Below are 18,384 nucleotides of genomic sequence, written 5' to 3'. Positions count from 1 at the left end.
AAATGTTGATTGACCCAAAGGTTGTAGAAGAATTGGCCCTTATGTTGAGGCCTTGCATTAACTATGCAATACTGTTTACCTCTGTGTACAATCTGCCTGGGAAATGATGGCTTAATTTAAGGCACAAGGGAAGTGCAACAAACAGAAAGAGGATAGCGCTTTGGTTTTCCCATGGTAGCTTATAGGAGCTATTCGCATTTAGCATAGAGTTAAGGTCTTTGCAGTTGCTATTCCCTGGAATAAGGAAACGAACAAGGATCCGGTTGTGATTGTGATAGCATCCCAATAATAATGATTGGAAACCCTACGAGGCGAAAAAGTTGCAAAGTTGTCTGGTTTTACTTAAAAAAACAAAAAAAACAATCCAAGGTCCATCCAAGTTTTTTATTATAACTACTTTGAAGAAGATAATACGTCCCAAAACAAATGTTTGTTGTAATGTAGGCCGACCTGTATTGACAGCCTGTACCACTGCCCCCAATTTATTTTGAAAACTAGGATGATAGTAAACATAGGTCTGCAAGAGACTCACAATCAATGCATTTGGCCTAAAAGCCCTTATTGGAAACAGCTTCAAAATAAAAATGAAACATTGGGCTAAGATTAATAATATAAAGATGTTTGGTAATTCCTGAAGCCTCAGATCTAAGGGAGGTCCAAAACTGAGCGACACTGACTGCAAACCTTTTTTATTGAGCAGGGACTGCTGGATTCACAGCACCGTGTTGGGGACAAAAATACAAATTCAGTTCCAGCTTTATCACAACCAGCCGGCCACACCTCACCTCCCTCAGTCCCTGTGGACCGGGACAAATCCATCATTCTTCCTCCTCATGGATGAGCTCCTGCAGCCCTGCCTCTCTGACTGCTTCATGTTCTGCAGCGGCCTGCATGCTCATGCAGAAACTCAGACCTCTTATCAAGTGACCAAAAAAACATGATGCCCGGCTCTTTTTAATGCCTCAGTGTTGACCGGCGAGCTCTAGAGCTACCGTGCAGTCAAAGACCTTGTTCTGTTGTTGCGGATTAGCAGTTAATGCTGTGATGTGACTGTTTTTGTATCTCTGAACATGACACAGCACTTAAGTGTAGCACCCCATACAGTAGGTGCTGTTTCTGAGCTGTGTCAACCTGCGCTAATGTCCCCTTCCAGCATCTGCTAAACTGGAAAAAAATGACCTGCCAAGAGTCATTTCTATCAGCTGGAGTTAATAACCAGCCATGTTTTTTCACCAAAACATTTCGGCCTGCAGACTTTCTCCCACTAGTGATCATTTAAACCTCACATTACATCAAGGGTGTAATTCTTCAAGAAGTGCTACAGAAATCCGTTGAAGCATTGATATGTTAGTTTAAAACTTTAAATTATCATTGCATCCGGCTGGGAAGGTGACTGTGTCCCAATTATCCACTAAAAAAGATTTTTACTGACATTTTATTCTTATTATTGAATGTCAGTTTCAGCCCCCCCCCCCCCCAGTGGTGTCAAGTAACTAAGTAAATGTACAAAACATTTAACTTGTCTGAAATGGACCATTCTGCATAAAAAGTCATTTAACTTTTGGGTATTTTCTATTTTTATTTTCTATATTTTGATGCCAATACTTTTCTACTTTTACTTGAGTAACACTTTGATTGCAGATCTGGTACTTCTACTTTTACTTCAGTATAAGATCTGAGTACTTCTTCCATCTCTGCCCCCCTACAAACTAAAAGTTGCGGTATGAATATCTGAATTAAGTTAAAGTAATACTTTTATTTAGCTATAATAATCCATCACAACAAGTCATGCATTCAGAATTAAGGTGCAATGTTTATATTATTATCAGCAATGACCAAAATAATTAATTCAGAAAAAGACACATTTCCTACTGGTTTACAAGGTAGATGAAAATTATTATTCCACCAATATGTTGTCTTACGTTTTCCACTTTGAGTCTGGAGCCTCCAACGCCTCATTAATGCAGAGTTATGTTAACAAAGTCACTTAAAGTCAAATATTATTATTATTCTTTCTTACATTTTTTGACAGAGAGGCCAACTTGCAGCGTTTTGCTGTCTTTCTTTTGTTTATGCAGCGCTTTAAGTAAACCCTGACGATGTTTCGTCAAGTTGGTGAATGTATTCTAAATGCTACGCATGTGTGGTCAAGTTCGTGAAGATGTTTCTTCCTTTGCATGTATTTTGGCAGACTTGTGTTTTTATATCTGCACCGTTTCTGAAGCTGCAGCGCGTTGCTCTTTTAGGAAATATATTGGGCCGTTGTAGTGCATTTGCACCTGTGAGACACCGTAGAAATCTTAATTTTGAAAAGTACCTGGATGCTGTAGCTTTCAGATACATTTGAATAATAAGTACAATTTTTGCGTAGATGTGTAAAAGCACCATAAAAGTTTAAAAGTAGGTGGTGCAGGACTGTAGTGGTGCTGGTCCCGGGACAGGACAGAGGTCTGTGAACACGTCCTCCTATGGCCCCACATGCTCCCGTGATCATCCGTTCAGGCTTAAGTTGGACGACAGATGCTCGGCCTGTGTAACTGGGACCCAATGAGGGATCCTAATGGTGCAGGGCGGGGTGTCTCTGGGTACTTTCCATTGGGCTAAAGGGACTCGTGTGACATTTTTGTAGCAGTTTTTTAAACCTGAGACAAGCATGTATAACTCCTCTTTAAATTGTTCTAAATGTTTTCTTAGCTTTGGCGCCAGCAACAACCATACCAGGACCTAACCTAAAGCAAAGGCCTCCATTCAATAGTTTTAAATACATCTGTGTTAAGTTCAATTCAAATGTCTATATGTCGTCTATGGGTTTCGGACTGAAAAAGCAAGACATCAACTTTGATTTTGAGAAACAGGGATGGACATTTTCAGTATTTTCTGACCTTTTTGTAGATCAATTGTTTGAAACTAGAAAAATAATTGCTAACTGATAATAAAAACCATCATTAGTTGCAGCATTCGTCTTAGCTTAGGATAGCATAGGCCATCCTGTAGCCTCCTCTCTTGTCTCCTCTGGGACACATTCAAACGATTGGATGGACAACATTAATGATGCTTGACCTTGATTGATTTCTGGCTCACGGGTCTGAGGATGGAGAAGGAAGGATGGGCAAAAGCATAATTAACAGAATAGAAAAGATCCATCTCTCTGGCGATTATATCCCCGTCCCGTCACAGACGTCTCCCTCCTCTCCTGCTAGATGGAGGCTGATGGTTGAAGAGAGACAGCGGCGATGTGACTGACGGGGCCAGTTGTGTGGGACAAAGAGCCGTTGTGTTGTCGAGCTGCCACGTCTCTCTCCATCCATCTCGACAGCTGATTGCCGGATCAATAGTTAGATGTAGGCGCTCAGTAAACTGTGGAACAACTAGGTTAAAGAGCTCCCTTCAGGCTTGGGAAATAGTTTGCAATATAATTGAGTCTTCAGACATTTACACCACACAACAATGTCACATTTCCTGTTTGCAACTCAACATCCAAACAAAACAGGCCTGGATCGGTCATTTGTTTCTTCTTCCGTCAATTGCTTTTCTTCTAGAATAATCTCATGGCCAGCTGGCTTCTCCTTGCTCCCACGGTGCCAGTGGTTCAAAGCAAGGCCCCTAGCTGGCAAAGTGCGACAAGGCCAGGGCCCGGAAAGAAAGAAAGAGATGAGGAGGAAAAGGATAAGAATGATTTAAAAGGAGCCCGTTTATGTTTTTTTGCGTTTTCCCTATCCAGAAGTTTGTTATGTAGGTTTTTGTGCATGCATATGATCTGCAAAGGCTAAAATCCTAAAGTTGACACCAGAGGGAGTTTCTCACCAACACCCCCCGTTTCTTAAACTTGATTGGATTTGTTTACTTCTGTCTCTACTACTACTACTCTAGTTGCTAGCACTCCAACACTAGGTACATGATAGGCTAAGGGGCGGGACATCTCTAAGCGGTGGACCAATCACAACAGAGCCGGGCAGCTAACCAATCAGAGCAGACTGGGCTGTGGTTTCAGACAGAGGGTGAAAAGAGGTGCTGCAGCACAGGCAGTATGAGGAAAAATAAAGACCTTTTTGAACGTTAAAGCATTAAAACATGTCACAGTAGAGGCACAAAATACTAAATAAGCACAATGACCTCTGACACTTTTTTTTTTCTTGTGAAATAACTTGTAAAGACAGCACAGTGGTACATTTTCTAAGAATAATTTGACAATTTGTTTGAATTTTGTGAATTGAATAGAATCAGAATGTATAGTTCCGTCACTTTACGAGCAATGCAAATGTTGAATTTGTCTCCACAAGATAAGCTATTGTTTCAGACAGGACTTTTCATTTACTGCCTAATGTCCTCCTCGCCGCAGCTCGTGTAAAATCTCACTCAGAGGCATCACAACCTCAGTCCCATTACCACGGTCGGCTGCCTCCTCGATGAGCCCTGACTTATGTTGTGGTGGCTGTAGATTGAAATCCTCCCTCTCAGACGTGTGCAGCTCAGATAGTATCTGCATCCTGATCTGTAGTTGCAGTATGCTCTCAAACAAAGTCTGTTTTGTCTAGTGTCCCAGGTTGCAGAAAAACATTCTTTCTGAGAAATGATATCTCTGAATTTGCATGACAGGAACTATAGGCGCTTTCACACCAAGTACTTTTCCCAGGAATAGTTCCCGGAACTTTTCCCCGGAACTATCTAGTAAATCGCGTTCACACCGGAATAAGTCCCTGAGGGAGGATTACGCAAATGAAGCCGCTGACGTCACTTCTTCTTCTTCTGCTTTGGGTTTACTGGCAGGCCGCAAACAACTTCACGGCGAATACTGCCACCCGAAGTCCCGGAGCCCCCTGGAGTCCGGGACTTTGGGTGGCAGTAAATCGCCACCCGAAGCCCCGGGTAAATCGCCAGAAGCGCCGACACCTCCTCATCACTCCACCGATCCCACGTTTTAATTTGTGTTGCCATAAGTTAGTCTCTCTCCGTTGGTGCGCTGGGCTAATGCTAATAATGCTAATGCGAGGAAATAAAATGGCGGCTTCACAACAACGTTTCTGAGTTTTACGGGGCGTGGTTTGCAATTCGCCCAGCCAATCAGAAATTGGAACCTTTTTCTCTCCAGGAAAGTCCCTGCTCTCTAGCAGGGACTAAAAAGGGGGTGAAAAGGTTCCCGAAAAAAAAGATATTTTTCGTGTGAATGCAACATCCCAGGAACTATCGGAACTATTTCTGGGAAAAGTACTCCGGTGTGAAAGCGCCTATTTTATCTGTGCCTATCCAGGGGAGAATATGAAAATGTGATGGAAATCCTTAGGAATAATCACTTTTTTCTTTGCTGACAGGGGCTCTGCAGTTATTTAGTTTTGTATTTACTTTAACGTTGGGGGACTTGTGAGCACAGATTAAATGAAGGTGAAAATCTATGCAGCAGAGGCTAGGGTATAATGAATTTTGGCCAATAGTGTGGGCTTAGCTGTGCAAACTCCTATATTACTCCTATTTTTTTTAATCACTCCATTGATTAGTCTGATTTTACCTTTGGCAGGGCTGACTGAATTGTGAAATGAATCTAATTGTGGCTTTTTTTAATGTAATATTATTTAGATTTCGATTGAGTTTGCAATGTATTTTTTCAAGACTTTATCATTTGTTTTCACTATGACCAACATAACATTGAATGAAATCAACATTTTAATTGCTCCGTCATGGAGGCCCGGCTTTCGTGTTAAGATTAAATGAGATGAAGAAGAATTACAATAAATAGCATACTGTAAATGTATTTTTGTAATGAATTGGTAAAACCTTCAATCACAGTAGAATATTCTAACTTGAAGCCTTGTAAAACATTTTTGAAAGAACAACACAAACATGCCAGGCCTGGTTTAAACATTAATATATGAACAAATACATATCAATTACAGTATCATTTCCGCAACTGTAGAAATGACAAATATTTCCTTTTTTACACAGCCATTGCTATTTCAAAATGGTGTTTATTATACCACAATGTTGCTTTGACTTCTTCTAATCGGTCAATCCTAAACTCTAGGAGTAAAAAGTTAAATGTGTCACTCTTAATAGAGTTGCAGAAAAAGTAAAAACAAATGCCTCAAAATGTTTCTTTAGTACAGTAGATAGAGTAAATGGACTTTGATTACTAAACATTTCTGAATCTCCAATGTGTATAGTTAATGGATTCTTGCTAAAAAGTTGAATAGGTTCTGATTCTGTGTTTATTGAGTCTGTTTTGTCCCCCCCGTCAGAGATGTGGTACTGGGTGTTCCTGTGGTGTCTCTTCTCCTCGCTCTTCGTCCACGGGGCGGTGGGGCTGCTCATGTTGGTCATGCTGCAGCGCCACAAGAGGGGCCGCCTCATCACCCTGGTGCTGGTCAGCGTGGGGTTCCTGGCCTCCCTCTCCGGAGGCGTCATCACCAGTAAGTCTATTCCTCTCCATCACCCGCTCTTTTAAAAATTTTTGGTTTAAGGCTGACCTCAATAGAACTCAGCATCCAGTCAGACTGAAGAAGATTGGAGGTGACAGGGAGGGAACGAGAGCGGGATGTGTGTTAACTCCTGTCAAAGAGAGGAACATCGGAGCTGACAGGGATTTCAGATTGTGTTTTCCTGTTGAGCTTCCTTTTGGGTTTATTCAGCAGAGGAAGCTTCAAGCACCTCTGAGAGATATTGAAAACATATATATAAATGTCTGCTTGTTTGATTCAATACCTCAATGTGGTGATACATGGTGACTTTTGATCCATTAACAAGGTGTGTACACACAAGAAAAGTAACGACTTTTAAGATAAGTAATGTCGGAGTAGGGAAACAAATTTGAAAACGACGTTCAGACAATGATCATTCCTTTCCCTCAAATGGTTTTAAAGCTGAATCATCCTATATAGAGCGAGCTGTAGCTTTGAATTTTCCACTTTGTAAATGTTTGACATTTGCCTAAGAACGTGTGAAATCAGTCGACGTGGAGAAGAAAACTAGCATAGGCGCTAGATTTGGTTTGAAATTTGGATTCATTTTGTGCCAACGAGAACTCTGATTAGAGTTAGAGGAACATTGCGACACATTCACTTCCTTTCTGAGAGGAGATAACACGCTCACGTCTGTATGGTTAGCATGAAGCAACAGAGAGCAGGTGGTTAGCTTAGCATAGCATAAAGACTGTAACATTGGGAAAAGGCTTTTAACTACCAGCACATGGAAAGCTCAAATACTAAGAACATATATCTCTTGGTTGTTTAGTCTAGAAACTAACATTTGCACATTTAAATTTACATTAGGGCTGGAAATGTTTAATTACTAATGCAAACATGCTACCTGCAAGGCTGGGTGGGGAGAGTGACAAAAAACCCAATGACAAATAAGACTAATCACATTCTGTTACGGTGTGCAGGAAGCAGGACCCAAATGCAGATTTAAGTGACAAAATAATTCCTTTATTTCAAGGCTACAATATTCAGAGACAGAACACTCACCGCAGTTTACTCACAACACTCACAACACAAGACGAACCGACACTGAACACAGGAAGAGACAAGACTAAATACAGGAAGGGGTAATCACAAGACGAGACACAGCCGGGCAGGGGAGGAGAAACCACCAGGGCGGGCGGAGGGGGACCGGAGGAGGGACACAAAACTAGGGCCAACAGGGTGGGTGGAGGGGGTCTGGAGGACGGGCTTGGGCTGACAGCCCAGGGGCAAGGCAGAGCTTGAAAAGGGGGTTATGGAGGGGCGAAGGCAGTGGCAGGAAGAGTCAGGGGGCCGGGCCCGAGGGCGAGGACCGCGGCACTCAAGGGGCAGGGCTCGAGGGCGAAGACCGCGGCTCTCAGGGGGCCGGGCTCGAGGGCGAAGACCGCGGCTCTCAGGGGGCCGGGCAGAACCCGGTGTCGGCTGGACAGGAACCGGCGCTGGTGGGACAGGCCTCGGCAGGATCCCCCACGGAAGAGGACCAGGAGTTGGCATGACCCCCGCCAGGAGGGCAGTCGGCGTGACCCCCAACGGGACAGGACACAGGATTGGCAGGACCCCCGGCAGGAGAGCAGTCGGCGGAACCTCCAACAGGACAGGACACAGGGTTGACAGGACCCCCGGCAGAAGGGCAGTCGGCGGGACCCCCAACGGGACAGTACACAAGGTTGGCAGGACCCCCGGCAGGAGAGAAGTTCGCGGGACCTCCAACAGGACAGGACACAGGGTTGGCAGGACCCCCGGCAGAAAGGCAGTCGGCGGGACCCCCAACGGGACAGCACACAGGGCTGGCAGGACCCCCGGCAGGAGAGTAGTCCGCGGGACCTCCAACGGGACTGTACATGGAATTGGCAGGACCCCCGGCAGGAGAGTAGACGGCGGGGACCTCCAACGAGACAGACATGGAGTTGGCAGGACCCCCAGCGGAACCTCCAACGGACCAGGACATTGGGTAGGGACTTGAGACGTGACTCGAGAGGAGACTCGAGAGGAGACTCGAGAGGGGAACCAAGGGGGAACTCGAGAGGAGACTCGAGAGGAGACTCAAGAGGGGACTCCAGAGGGGACTCCAGAGGGGACTAGAGGAGAGAGGAGGGACTAGAGGAGGGACTAGAGGAGGGACTAGAGGAGGGAACTCGAGAGGGGACTAGAGGAGAGACTAGAGGAGGGAACTCGAGAGGGGACTCGAGGAGGGACTAGAGGAGGGACTAAAGGAGGGACTAGAGGAGGGAACTCGAGAGGGGACTAGAGGAGAGACTAGAGGAGGGGTAGAGGAGGGACTGGAGAGGGGACTGGAGAGGGGACTGTGGCAGCTGGGGCCGGGACTGGGGCCGGGACTGGGGCCGGGACCATGGCTGCTCGGGCCAGAACTGGGGCTGAAACCAGGGCTGCTGGGGACTGTACTAGATCTGGAACCATGGCCGGAAACATGGCTGTATGGGCCGGCTCTGGAGCCGGAATTGAAGCCAGAATCATGGCTGTAAGGTCCGGTTCTAAAGCCGGAAACATGGCTGTAAGGTCCGGTTCTGAAGCCGGAAACATGGCTGTAAGGTCCGGTTCTGGAGCCGGAAACATGGCTGTATGGGCCGGTACCTGAGTACGAGCTGGCTTCCTGACCTTGTGTCTTTTAGAAGTCTTTTGGAGGCTCCGTGGACCTCCAAACGCCAGGCGGGATTCCAAGAAAGGGTCAGAGAATGGAGACTGGCACTCAGGGCTGCGTGAGAAAACTCTGAGAAACTCAGGCAATGAGCCTCTCAACCATGGCATGTTGTCCACCTCCATTTGTGCCTTTTTGAGGACAGCCTCTTTGTCCCTTTTAGCCAAGGTTCTACTCCATTCAGCATAATGACACTGAAGAGTGTACTCTAGGGATAACAAGTCCAAATCAAAATTAAAATCCGCTGGGTCCATTGTTGGTCGGTTCGTAATGTTACGGTGTGCAGGAAGCAGGACCCAAATGCAGATTTAAGTGACAAAATAATTCCTTTATTTCAAGGCTACAATATTCAGAGACAGAACAGAACACTCACCGCAGTTTACTCACAACACAAGACGAACCGACACTGAACACAGGAAGAGACAAGACTAAATACAGGAAGGGGTAATCACAAGACGAGACACAGCCGGGCAGGGGAGGAGAAACACAAGGACCACAGGTGAAAACAATCAGACAACTAGACACACCAGGGAAACTAAGGATGGGAGGAAACACACAGGAAGAAGGACCAGACAATATACAAGGATGAAAATACCCATAACCAGACATACAAAACTACAACACAGACAGATCCTAACACATTCATTTATTTTGTTAATGCACCATTCAATCATAATATACTGTAATATGAAATGACAGGGGCCTTTAAAGGGCACTCCAGTGATTTAACACATTCAGGGAAGAAAATTATCCAAGAAGCCACTTGGCATTCAAATGAGATTAGCTTGTCCACCTTAAAGGTCATTCCACCTTAAGTGGGCCTGTGCTTCAGGTAAACCCCTTTACTTTAACCAGCAGGTTGATTGCAAATCAGCATCTCTGTGATTTGTGGTTATATTTTTTGTTTTGCACGCTTTTTAGTTTTCCCTGTGCCTTTTTTCGGCCTATTTCCTGGTTGAAAAATAGCAGCTTCTGTGTGGCACATTTTAATTGTTATAAATATAAGAGTTTTGAAAACTTTTTGGGGAAAGTTCAGGATGCCTATATCACTACAGAACATGGAGACCATGTAGATATTGATATAACATTAACATAAATAAGCCTAGATAATATAACATTTATCATTTTTTAAATGATATATATTTTTAGTATAATATTTCTAATTTAAGTGGGGGTCAGTACATTTGAAATAAATGTAGGGGTAATTTCTGATTCACATGTTCCTGTTTGATGGACAGGTTAGGGTTAGTGTTACCAGCTTTTGGTTGGTAACACTTTCACTAGCAGGAACCACGCCACAACAGTGTGATGTTTGTAAGTTTATTGAAGTAACATGTGAATGATGTGAGGGGGGTGAAGGGATGATCTGGGAGGACGAGCTGTGGTCCGTGCAGTGGGAGACTCAGAGTGGGGGTTCCGTCTCCGGCATGATCTGCGTGGGCTGATTACGGGCCCCCAGACGATACCTGGAATTAAGATGTTAGTATATACAGTATATGAATATAAATGTTGACGGGCAGAGGATGTTGGGATGTAGGGATGTAGGGATGAGGGATGTAGGGATGGAGGGATGTAGGGATGGAGGGCTGTAGGGATGAGGGATGTAGGGATGAGGGATGGAGGGATGGAGGGATGAGGGATGTAGGGATGGAGGGATGTTGAGGGGAGGGAGGGAAGAAGAGATGGATGGATGAGGGATGTAGGGATGAGGGATGTAAGGATGTAGGGATTAGGGATGGAGGGCTGTAGGGATGAGGGATGTAGGGATGGAGGGATGTTGAGGGGAGGGAGGGAAGAAGAGATGGATGGATGAGGGATGTAGGGATGAGGGATGTAAGGATGAGGGATGTAGGGATGGAGGGCTGTAGGGATGTAGGGATGGAGGGATGTTGAGGGGAGGGAGGGAAGAAGGGATGGATGGATGTATCGCTCGGTGTGAGTCGGAAGGGGAACTGTATGGGTAGAAGGGAGAGGGAGGGTGAGTTGAGAGGATGGAGACAAGCAGTGGCCGGAAGTTTTGCCGGATATAAATAGGGGTGGCCGTGGTTTGAGGCGGAGTTTTAGGCGTGGCCATGCTCCTGAACCTATGTTAACAATTTAATAAAGTATTCGGATTCGGCACCGAGCCCCACATTACAAAAATCCAAATCTCAGAAATATACAGTATTTCGGGTCTCATGAATACATAGGTCGGGCAAAATGGAAAGAAATCATGATAATAATGATAAACAAGAATATTTGTACTGTATTTTTCTGGTGTTGATAAACTGTACTGTACTGCAAAATCACATGTAGAACAAATGGGGACAGCAATGCATCTAGTTTTTCTTTGTATTTGTTTATCTGAATGCACTCCACTTATTGTTTGTCTGTCTGTTATATATGCACCGTATATATTTGTGTCAATCACTGTAACACCGTGTGATGATCCCAAGGTGTGTAAATAGCCCTAAATCTATCTGAGTGTAGGGCAGGAGCTCTTCTTGGCTCAACTCAGTGAATCACTCTTCATCATAGATACAAGCTGGACCCCAACATAGAAAGACACTTTATTATTAATGTGCAGCGATCAGGGAGAGCAGACTATTGACTGTGAACACACACACACACACACACACACACACACACACACACACACACACACACACACACACACACACACACACACACACACACACACACACACACACACACACACACACACACACACACACACACTGTGTGTACACCAGCCTGGCTTCAAGTCAAAGTGAGGCAGAGCACACGCAGAAGGACAGGAAAGGTCATGTAGTGTAAGAGCGAGCTGCCCATATATGTCTGGAATCATGATTATTCATTGATTTTAGGGACAACATATATGTATTATTATATTAATCTTGGTACTTGTTTTCAAATAGTTAAAATGACTTTTTATAGCAAAATAAGAAGCAATCAACTCATATAATTCATTAACTTCTCCTTTACTGTTGTAGGGGTGTGTGGGTGTGATTTGATCGGAATGTATTGACAGTAAGAACATCAGCAAAGAAACCCTCTAATGCCGACACAAGTTAATCAAGATAAAGTCATAGCGTTAGACTATTTTTAGCTTCTGTTATTATATGTACAGCACTTTGGCTCGACCAAAAATAGTTTATAAATGTGCTATATAAATAAAACTTGATTTGATTTGATTCTGTTATGTGACGAATTTCTGAGTAAGACGGATTATGTGGGTGAGGTTAAGTTACAAATGGCTTTATAGTTTTTTTTTTTAGGCCTTTATTTGCATTCATTTTGTCAAATTAGCAACATTAAACGTTTTAGCCATTAGCTGTTCTTGTTTACATTGTACCCACAATTTACAGACAGCTACAGGACCACTGGATTACTTTGATACCGGAGAAAACTTTAAAATGATTCTCAGACAAGATCTGTACTTAAAAGATATTTTTCCTGCTAATTCTAAGCCAGGGGTGCCCAACCTTTTTTGAACCGAGAGCTACTTTTAAAATTGCCAGTCTGCCGAGATCTACCAGTCCAAATAGAGAGGCGTAGCCATTACTGACAGCCTACTACCAGGTAAATACACACTTCTACTTGTATAAAACTGACCTTTGTACGATTAATACTTCATAAAATACTGCAGATCCTTTATCTTACCTCTTTCTAATCTACACACATACAAGTATTTAACTGAAGTTACACAACAGTGTTGTTGATACAGAGTTGGAGTTTATTCACACGTCACACTACAGTGGGTAATGTTTTCAAGAAGCATTGAACAGTGCTGCCACATATGACACAGGGAAAAAGAAAATACTCTGAACCCTTTCTTTGCCATTATATAAAAATAGTGTTGCTACAAAAGTATAAATTAGGCTTACTAATAAGACAACTCAGATCTGAAGCTACTCAGGAATCTGCTGCAACAGTGCAATAAAAAAGACAAAATTAATAGAATCAAACCCTTTTTTTGTTGCATTTTAGTAGATTATAAAAATAAATGCCTTTTTAAAATAGGATGCAAGCAACACTAGTTTCTTAACCTGAATTGATAATAGACTATAATCAATTTAAGTTTGCATTCTTATAACATTTTGTACAATAATTATAATGAATAAGTTCAAACAAACTCAAACTTACAGCTGATTAATAACGGTATCTAACTTGAGTTTTTATCATATCAAAAACCTGTTGAAATGCTACTGTTATTTTTTATTACGCATCGGCAGCCTCCAGGAATGCTTCTTTCACAACTTCGCCGTCTTTGAAATACTTGAAATGCTTCTGCCATAATTGCGATCTTGTGTGTGTGCGTGTGCGGACTGTCACTCCTGTTGACACGGACAACGTTAGCGAACTAGTGCACTGCCCACTGCTCACCAGCCACGCCCCGACACATGGGGTCACGCCGGCCAATCACAAAGCTTTGATGCGTTCAAGTGCATTATTCTGGCACAGGAAGATTATGTTACAGGACATTAACGATAAAACAGAATATTGTTGTTCTATTTTTAGACACATCTTGCGATTGACTGGGAATCTCCCCGCGATCGACTGGTTGGGCACCCCTGTTCTAAGCGGATGTTTAATAAGGCTGAACATATATAATGATGTAATCTAACTGAATCTGAAAATATGTCTAACATCTCTGTGTTCACTGTCTTTTGTGATGCAAATTCCTGCAAGCAGACCCTTAGGGGTATACAACAGTAGAATAACATCCTCCATGTGCAAGACAAATTACAATAGCATTGACTGAAGAACATCCTAACATTTCCAACAAATACACAAGTATAAATAATACATATTTCCTGTATTTGTTGGATTTAACTGAAAAGTATCTAAAGGACACAGAATAAGAACAGACCTTTTCCAACTGAGCAAATCAAAGAAAACCAATAAAAAGGGGCCAAGACCATTTTATGCTAACTGTTACTGCTTTTATTACTTATTTTATATATTTGTTTTACCCTTACTTCACCACACAGCTACATATCATTGTTCCTGAATCTAATAACAACAAAGATTATCCTGTTCTATTGCTCGAATGGCAGTTGTATTCCTCCACTGTTATTACTTGCAGTGTGTATTAACGCTGATGAATGTGCTTGTTCTTCCTCCCACAGGCGCGGCGGTGGCGGGGGTGTACCGCGTGGCAGGAAAGGACATGGCACCGCTGGAGGCTCTGGTGTTCGGCGTGGGCCAGACCGCCCTCTCCGTCATCATCTCCTTCTCACGCATCCTGGCAACTCTGTGAAGTGAAACCCCCTGGATGAGACGAAGCACAGACTCTGAGATGAGAATGAATCGAGCTAGTCGGAGACTTTATGGTGGCTGAGCGTGTGGAAGGAGAGGAAGCAGAAATGCTCTGGACCTTGGGCTGGAAGCAGGACACGGCGCCCCCTGGTGCCCCTGCTCCGTAACTGCCACAGTCAGGCCGCTCTCCAGAGGCTGTCTTCATGTGAGAGAGCAGCACCAGATGGCCATCCTCAGCTTCTGGACTTGAAAGCCATGTTCTGGGTGTTTCCAGAGTTTCATCAATTGTTGTGCCAAAAGCCTTCTCTGGGACATCCAGATGCCTTTCATGGCCACTGACTCATAAAGGCTTTCTGTTGCAAATGTAGAGGGGAAAACAAACTATTTTTTAAAAAACCTGACAAGACCTGTAATGATGATCTGATTATCCTTCGGTGATCAAGAGTTGCTCAATGACACAATTTGTCTTCAGTATTGAACATCAGCCTCACCTCTCGGTCTTCACGACGTTCAGAGTATCAATGATCATTCCTTTCCTTCAAATGGTTTTAAAGCTGAATCATCTAATATAGAGCGAGCTGCAGCTTTTCATTTTGCACTCTTTGCATAAGAACGTGTGAAATCAGAAGACGTGGATAAGAAAACCAGCATAGGCGCTAGATATGGTTTGAAGTTTTGATTCATTTTGTGTCAACGAGAACTCTGATAAGAGTTAGAGGAACATTGCGACACATTGGGAAACACAGTTATTGACTTCCTTCCTGAAAGTTAGATGAAGAGATAATGCTCTCACGTCTGTACGGTTAGCATGAAGCTATAGAGAGCAGGTTGTTAGCTTAGCATAGCATAAAGACTGTAATATTGGGAAGTGGCTTTTAACTAGCAGCACATAAAAGCTTGAATTCTAACTTCTATATAACTTCTATCTCTTGGTTGTTTAGTCTAAAAACAACAATTTGCAGATTTAAAAGGGGTTATGTGACCCTAACACAATTACTTAAAGGAGTGAAAAGCTAGCTAAGAAATAGTCTGCCACAACCCCTTTTAAAAATACAAAATATTGTTTTTTACACTTAACACAAAACGAGATATAGAACATTAAAGATGCACTCACAAGAGATTGTTGGCACATTTTCTTTTAATATAGTAAGGCTAGCTGTTTCCCTCCAGTTTCCAGTCTTTGTGCTAAGCTAAGCTAACGTTCTACTACTTCCAGCTCGATATTTATATCTATTTATATCTATATGGACATAAAAGTAGTGTCAAACCTCTAATGTAACTTTCATTAAGAAATAAAATAGTTGTTGAAATGTTCCTTTAAAGCAAACAGAAAGGTCTGGACAAGCCCTCAGAAGTGTTTGCAGGTTTGATACAGGTCTCATTAGCGTAAGATCAGGTTGATCTTATTCAGGTTTTAAGATGTATCGGTTTTAAGAAGGGTTGTTTTGCTGCTCGAGAGTCACATCTTCATACAAAATGCCATGTCTGTGAGTCCAGATTTCCTGTAATAACGTTGGAATGGAGCCGTAGTATTACTAACATTGTCTGCAGTGCTACAGCATAAATTCCCCCGTGGAGACAACTCCCCTGTCTGGAGAAGGTCAGACGGATTCTGCTGCTCAGACGGCCATTCTTCTATGGCTTCCTCTTTTCTTTGTTTTCTTTATCAACCCATGTTCCTTACATTTAACTTTGTATATTGTACTGATATATAATAACTGCCTTGTTTTAGCACAGTGTGCGATGTGTGACCTCATTCGGTAATCACAGTAATGATACACAGAAATGTATCAGTGATGATGATAGACACTGATAATCTTGTTTTGGGAAAGCAAAGAAGAATGTGCTTGAAGCTGCTGTATTTACTCAAGAGTTTCTCACTGAAAATAGATACACTGATTTATTTAAATTTAAAGCTCATAACTTGGCCCATAAGCACTTCCAAAGTAAAACAGTGTATCTAGTACGGGAGCAGGGTGAGAGGAGAAAAGGTTGCAATGCCAAAGTGTCGCTCACATTATTGTCGCTTAATTTGTTATCTTTGTGTCATTTAATTGATTTTATTCAAAAAAATGTATTCATTTTTTTCATTTTTTAGAAACATTTGCACATTGGCTCGTCCCCCAGACAAACCACAATTTAAATGAATTTGACAAAAATGTGTTGTTATCTGTGTGTGATGTAGCTCTAAAGGTAAAGGCTGTGTGTTTATGAGTTATGTAATTGACACAGCTCACCTTCAGCACCAGCTTAGCCCACACAAGGGCGCTATTGCACAGAAAGGAAGTGGCAACCGAAATGCCTGAAAGATGATTGTGGATTTAAAAAGATGATGAAAGTTCTACCGAGTGTTTTGATACAAACATTTGACAAAAAGTCCTAATATCCCCCCAAGAAATTAAAATGTAATCTTAAAGAGAATTCATGTGACCCCCTCCCCTTTGTGTCCACTGAACGCTCTGCACATTACCCATGCTACCTGCTTGAATGTTTTTAGCTCAATTTCAGGGACCAAATGTGAGTCGCTGCTGGTGAATCACCTGCTGTCACAGCAATGAAATCTCTGTGAAGCTGTTTGTGGGGCAGTTTCTGCATGTTTGCGTGTATGTGTGGTTCAGAGGAGAAATGTGAGTGTTGTAATTGGTGTTGGACCATGTGGTTGTGCATGTGAGTAGTGTAATAAAATGTTCTTTCTTTTCATTAGAGGGGTTTGTACGGAAGCCCTGAGAGGCCAACATTTCTGGTGATCCATTTTCTAAATCTGATCTAAACTATTCAGTGTTTGTTACTTAGGAACAGGTGAAAAAAAGGTTTATATGTACACAGGTATTTTTGTAAATAGTGTTTTTCGGAGACATAAAGCTACATTTACAAAGACACTTTTTTTCATTTGTGTAAATGTGGATGAAAAAAACATTTTGCAGGTAAATTATTATTTATTTATTAGGCCTTTTGGCCACCATAGTCCTCTTCTTAATAAGAACTAAAAGCATTCATGATGTATTTAATATATCGTGTGTTAGAAGTAAAGTTCTGATGCTAATCTGCCACTTTGAGTCCTTTTTTTAAATTAGGTAATGGTGCAGTATGACAACAACAAACACTTGATCCTGGCAAAACTTGTTTTAACCCACCTGTTTCACAGATGATTTAATCTTTGCTTAAGTCATCCCGTCATCAGGAGAGAAGACAGTTTAGATCAGACCTAGAAAATGAATCACCATACATTTTTGTATTGTGTTGGCTTCTCAGGGCCTCCAGATTGTTCACATTGTTTTAAGCACCCCTAAAGTGTCCGAAAAGGCAAGGATCCTATTGTGAGTGACGCTGTGAAGATCAGCTCATCTTACAAAATGTGTTGGAAAACATTGTTTTTTTCTGACAATGAAACTGCAAGAAATGATGGACTAAGGTTGTTAAATGAGTGCACTTACTGTACATCCTGAGCTGTGTATAGCCATAGTGTACAAAGTCCTCTGATTTGAACAAAATAACCACTGGATATTATTTAGGTTCACACCCAGCGCAGTGAATGCTGATGATGAGTACTGTGTTTTTCCGCTCCAGGTTATGTGATTCAGCCACCATTAAAGTGGCTGTGTAACTGACTGTGTACTGCAATAGCCAAGGAGGTACCCAGCAACTAAAAAAACCCTCTAGACTTTTAAAAATGCCATCGCACTGCAGCGAGACGCCCAGCTCAATAATTATGTCTCTTTCATAGGCTTATAACTAAAGCTGCCCCTTTGGTCTACTGTCGTCCAAATGCCACATATCCCCCCCCCCCGGACGCTTACTGTGGACCCGCTGTGATGCATGTGCTCAGATAACGTGTGAATGGGACTATACGGACAATTCAACAAGAGACAATGTTGTACAAAACCCCAAAGTGGCACTTGTAGATATGTACAATATGTTCCTTTTTTAATTTTGTACCAGCCAAATCGCTGATATTTATAACTATTGCCTATTTATGTACAAAGTGTTTCTCCTGTAAATACTCAACAGTCAGTTGGAGTAAAAATCTTTTGCAGTATA

The 18,384-nt window shown here is 42.6% G+C and overlaps 1 protein-coding gene across 1 annotated transcript in view; it reads left to right on the top strand.

Moving 5' to 3' along the window:
* The window catches only part of tmem170b (transmembrane protein 170B), a 20,688-nt gene extending 2,304 nt beyond the window's left edge, over positions 1 to 18,384 (top strand). The window contains exons 2-3 of the mRNA XM_034200751.1: positions 6,231 to 6,401; positions 14,217 to 18,384. Coding sequence (XP_034056642.1) covers positions 6,231 to 6,401; positions 14,217 to 14,347 — 302 coding nt within the window. The 3' untranslated portion in view covers positions 14,348 to 18,384. The remainder of the gene's footprint in view (positions 1 to 6,230; positions 6,402 to 14,216) is intronic.

This window comes from Gymnodraco acuticeps, unplaced genomic scaffold, assembly GCF_902827175.1.
Source record: "Gymnodraco acuticeps unplaced genomic scaffold, fGymAcu1.1, whole genome shotgun sequence".
Lineage (NCBI taxonomy): Eukaryota > Metazoa > Chordata > Actinopteri > Perciformes > Bathydraconidae > Gymnodraco > Gymnodraco acuticeps.
Note: the sequence above shows the minus strand (reverse complement) of the source record. Positions and strands in the feature narration are given on the sequence as shown.